General features: G+C 48.3%; 2 protein-coding genes across 2 annotated transcripts in view; one reads left to right on the top strand and one right to left on the bottom strand.

Annotated features, from left to right (window-relative positions):
- Nucleotides 1-1,882, top strand: part of PAAG_11857 (hypothetical protein) — a gene marked incomplete at both ends in the record, with an annotated part of 1,993 nt that extends 111 nt beyond the window's left edge. The window contains 3 exons of the mRNA XM_015847432.1: nucleotides 70-644; nucleotides 702-1,107; nucleotides 1,177-1,882. Coding sequence (XP_015702920.1) covers nucleotides 70-644; nucleotides 702-1,107; nucleotides 1,177-1,882 — 1,687 coding nt within the window. The remainder of the gene's footprint in view (nucleotides 1-69; nucleotides 645-701; nucleotides 1,108-1,176) is intronic.
- Nucleotides 1,883-3,743: 1,861 nt separating this feature from the next.
- Nucleotides 3,744-4,542, bottom strand: part of PAAG_11856 (hypothetical protein) — a gene marked incomplete at both ends in the record, with an annotated part of 1,764 nt that continues 965 nt past the window's right edge. Inside the window, one exon of the mRNA XM_002793415.2 lies at nucleotides 3,744-4,315. Coding sequence (XP_002793461.1) covers nucleotides 3,744-4,315 — 572 coding nt within the window. The remainder of the gene's footprint in view (nucleotides 4,316-4,542) is intronic.

Genomic DNA, 4,542 nt, shown 5'->3' with positions numbered 1-4,542 from the left:
TGATTTTTTTTTTTTCCTGGTACAATACTGTGCGGGGGGTATTCCTTGCTAACATTTCATCTGATGCAGACTCCTCCAATCACTCAATCTCCCAGGTTCTCTCCAGGCTCTTGAAAAGCCACTCGGCCTCCCTCCATCCCTTCTCTCCCATGCAGAAGAGATACGTCAGCAAGAGGGCCTGAATCGGCTCCGTCTGTCCATAAAAGACACCTCAAAACTCAAAGCAAACGATAAGGCCATCTACACCGAGGGTGTCGAGATGCTCATGGCCGAGAAGGACGAAGATAATCGTGCACGCACCAAGTACGGCACGGACCGCTGGATACGCGAAGCCTCCGAAGTCGCTGGCGAGAAGCTGCATGCCCGGATGAAGGAGATCGAGGGCTATTTGGCATCGGCGGAGAATAGCGATCGACTTGTTGAGGAAAAGTTGCGGGACACGGAGAGGGTGCTGCGGGTGCTTAACGGGACGAATAGAGAGATTGAGACGTTTGTGCCCAGTACTCGGAAGGCGGTGATGACTGATGCCGTTGAGAGGGAGGCAGTGCGGTTGAGGGGTTGTTTGAATGAGGTGTCTAGGTTGGAGAGTCGGAGGAGGAGGAGGGTTGAGGCGCTTAGGGAGAAAGCGAAGGGGGATAGTATTCGTATGTTTTCTATATATGTGTGTATAAGTGTATTTCTATGGCTAACTCTACTGATAGATGCCGCTCTCCTGGTTGAAACCGGCCGTCTCGAGCGGGAATTTCCCATGCAACGAATTGAGGCCAGCCAATTCGAAGATCTCTTCAGTGCACGGCTGCAAGAGTACGATGTGGACCGCAAGATGCTTGGTGAGGATGAGGAAAAGGCCCAGGCGAAGATTGCGGAGCAGCTGCTGGAGGCGAATCGGAACTTTGTGAATGCGCGGCGGGGGGATTCGTCGACGAAGGAGCGCGAAAAGGCGTTGCAGGAGTTAGAGAATGGGTATGTAAAGTATAAGGAGATTATTGGCAATGTGGAAGTTGGGAGGAAGTTTTACAATGACTTGGCGAAGCTGGTAGGGAGGTTTCGGGATGATTGCAGGGGGTTTGTGAAGGAGAGGAGGATTGAGGCCGCGGAGTTGGAGAGGTGAGTTGAGTATTAACACATCCTTTCTATATAAGTATGTAAATATGGCTAACAAATGAATAACAACAGAGACATTACGAATACAATTGCAATGGCGTCGCTCAACATTTCACAGATCCAAAAACCGAAGCAAAAAACATCACCACCTCCCGCAACGGCGGTTCCAACTGCACCTCCAGCAGCAGTGGCGGCAGCGTCAGCTGCCATTCAACAACAACAACAGCAGCAGCAGCAGCAGCAAATACAACAACAACCACAATACCAATCACCACCCCTACAATACCGTCAGCCATATTACCAAAATCCCTGCCAAAAATCCCCTACCAAACCCATCCGTTCATCCACTCCAGGCTCATATCCCATCCAAACAGACTTCACCCCATCAACATCCACCACGTCTCCAGTTCAAACCCTAGCATCACCCACAACGCCATCAAGAGCACCAACCGAAGAGCCCCTCGTGGCCCCGCAACCCATCCGCGCCTCCATCGTTCCACCACCAAGCACCCTTCCATTTCCGCCACCGATGCCAATGCCCATGCTCAAGTCAATGCCTGTGGCAGGTATGTGGTCCCCTGAGCGGGGAATCAAGTTCGCGGGAATCCCTGCTCCACAGATGAATGAGCAGACGCAGCGGACGCGCGAACAGGCACAAGCGCAAAGCGATGTGGAGGCGCAGGAGGCGCAGTTGAGGCCTCCGGTGCCGTTGACGAGGCAGATGGCGATGCCAGCGCCTGGGCAGTGGGATCCGAGTCGGGGGGTTAGGTTTTCGTAGGGCTTGTGGTTGGGGCTTGGGGGGTGGGTTTGTTTATGGAGTGCATAGATATCATATGGTTTGGAGTTTGGGCGGGTGATGCATACCATGGATATGGAGATGTGGGCGTGTGGGTTTGGGGTGTGAGGGGTGGTTTAAAGGTGTGTTGGATTTGTTTCATATATTGAATATGAATATTGATATTACGTACCACTATTAGTTGGAAGGTCTTTTTTTTTTTTCTCCGTTTTTCTTTCTTTCTTTCTTTCTTTTTTTTTTTTTTTTTTTTTTTTTTTTTTTTTTTTTGTGGTATTGAGTTGAATTGAGCGGTTTTGCGCGCATTGTTTTATGAGATAGGTGCAGATTTATCCATATTTCATTTGCGGATGTGTGAGGAAGGCATATATTGAAAATTTATACCCACTCTCAGTTCAGTTATTATTCATTGCTTTTGCTGGACGTGGAGATCGGAATTTTTGCAAATTCCTTTTTTCGTCTCTTCTTAACTGCTTAGTGCGTTACAGGTGAACAAGATCGTCTTGTTGGGGGTGGGAGAGATGAGGATCCAACAATGAAAGGGGAATTGGATTGGCAGACATCGATGATAACCGCCATGGAGTAGGTAAGCCAGTAGCAGTTCGTCCCTACGCTGACCACAGAATAATTACGCTTCTTCAGTCATTCTCGGTTTGACCCTCTTTTAACCATATACTTCGAGTAGCAAGTTGACTGCCCTGTATATTTAGAGGTATTTATATTGAAGTATGCCGATTATTACCCCTGCAGCTATAGAGAGCGTGAGAAAGGCGCAAAATCTTCAAAAAAAAAAAAAAAGCCAAATAACAACAGAAAGCATACGCACAGTGGTTATTCAAGTCTCAAGTACAATAAGGTGGTTATCAATTTCAGAAGAGAGAAAAAAATGAGTCGAAAAAACACACTGGAGAGAAATAGGTCTAAGCAACTGGAAACCCCCCCAAAACCAGAGAAGCAAAAAGAGAACAACAAAACACTTTCACAATTACAAGTGTGTATGTGCAAAGACACGTAAATATAGAATGTATAGAATGAAAAGGGGTAATAGTCGAAAACCATAAAACAGAAAATCACAACCAGCCGGATTAGATCAAAGTCCCTCTGCCACACCCCAATTCAACCTCCATGGGTCATTAAAGATCAAAAACACTTCCCCTTCTCCCTCCTTTTCAGCCCATAGCTACCGCCCATTACATCAAACGATTAAACGTCAATGGCAATAAAAAAAAAAAAAAACGCATAACCGACAAAGTACCCACCTCCCGCGACAATCACACAGCACCCGCTCTTTTCTCCAGCTTTGATCCACTTCACCTCAAACATGCCCTCGAACACTTCCACGACAAATCCTGATTTCTTCTCTTCCCCAATGTAACATTACCTCAAGTACCCTCTTCTATCATTCCCAACGGGTGGAGTGATGACAGAACGGTAAGTTTGTACTTCGGGTATGAATCACTTTCAACATCTCGTCGAACTCTCAGGCAGGATAGGGAATGCAACGGCAAGCCAAAGTAAGCCGGGATATTCGCCCCAAAGTCAGGCATCTATAATAGCAAGAATTGGCAAGTGGGAGAGTTTCGAAACACAAAAGAGAAACATTAGACGTCTTGGGAACAATTGCGCGAAACAATAAAATGGGGGGATCTCTGTTGTTGTACGGGAACGCAAGTCAAAACATGGCGTGACATAGCATGGAAATTTCGAAGACGATTGTGCGATGCACGATTTCATTATGGGAAACGCTGTTGGTATATTAATGTAAACGGCGATGATAATAGCACTTTCCTTTTCTTTCTTTTCCATTCACTTCCATCACTTCCATCTTTCAACCCGCCTCGTTCACTTACGCTTTTCTCCTCTCCAAGCCGTTCGACGGTTGTTGCTGAGCCGCCTCTGCGCTCGCGCGATACTTATCGAACATGCCAGCAATATCCCCGTCAGCAATGGCACCATTATTCTTCTCCGTGATCAGGTTCTTCAGCCACCGATTCTCCATCTCGAGCTGGGTGATGCGGGCCTCGAGAGTGGCATTTTTGGCCGTGATCTCCTTAACGGTGCGCTCCATGTTCTTTTCACGCTCCTTCTTCTTGATGCGGAAGCGGGCACTGGCAGCTGTGTTGCGGCGGCGTTTGTCTTCCTCCTGTGCCAGTCGCGCGGCTTCGTCCATGCTTGGGTTTCCGGGGGACATTGCTTCTTGTTTCCTTTTGGCGGCTTGAGACAGAGGTGATGCCAAGGATACGTTGGATGAGGATCTGGCTGATACGGGCTGGGGGGTTACCGAGTGCCCGAGCTCTCCAGAGGTTACGGGGGCTCCATTGTGGCCGGGGGCTTGAAGCTGGGACAGCGGGTAGGCGGGTGCCTGCATGGGGACGATGGGTGATTGGAAGTCAGGCGGGTAGCTGGTGATGTTGAAGTCTGTATCATTGTCAGGTTATTTCCAAGGTGAAAGCCCACCCGCGCAAACGAATAGCGAGAGGGCAAGCAGATTCAATCGACATATAGATTCCCTGCCCATAGATATAGATATAGATAGTGAACAGGGTCAGGCAGAAATCAGTTTATATAATCCGGGAAGATCCCCCGTAGTTAAATATGTTTAACGAGGGCCAAACTGCCGAGAACCCGACGGCTTGGGCCGTACA

Source organism: Paracoccidioides lutzii (genome assembly GCF_000150705.2).
Source record: "Paracoccidioides lutzii Pb01 unplaced genomic scaffold supercont2.11, whole genome shotgun sequence".
NCBI lineage: Eukaryota > Fungi > Ascomycota > Eurotiomycetes > Onygenales > Ajellomycetaceae > Paracoccidioides > Paracoccidioides lutzii.
The sequence above is the reverse complement of the archived record's forward strand: the minus strand, read 5'-3'. Positions and strand labels throughout refer to the sequence as shown.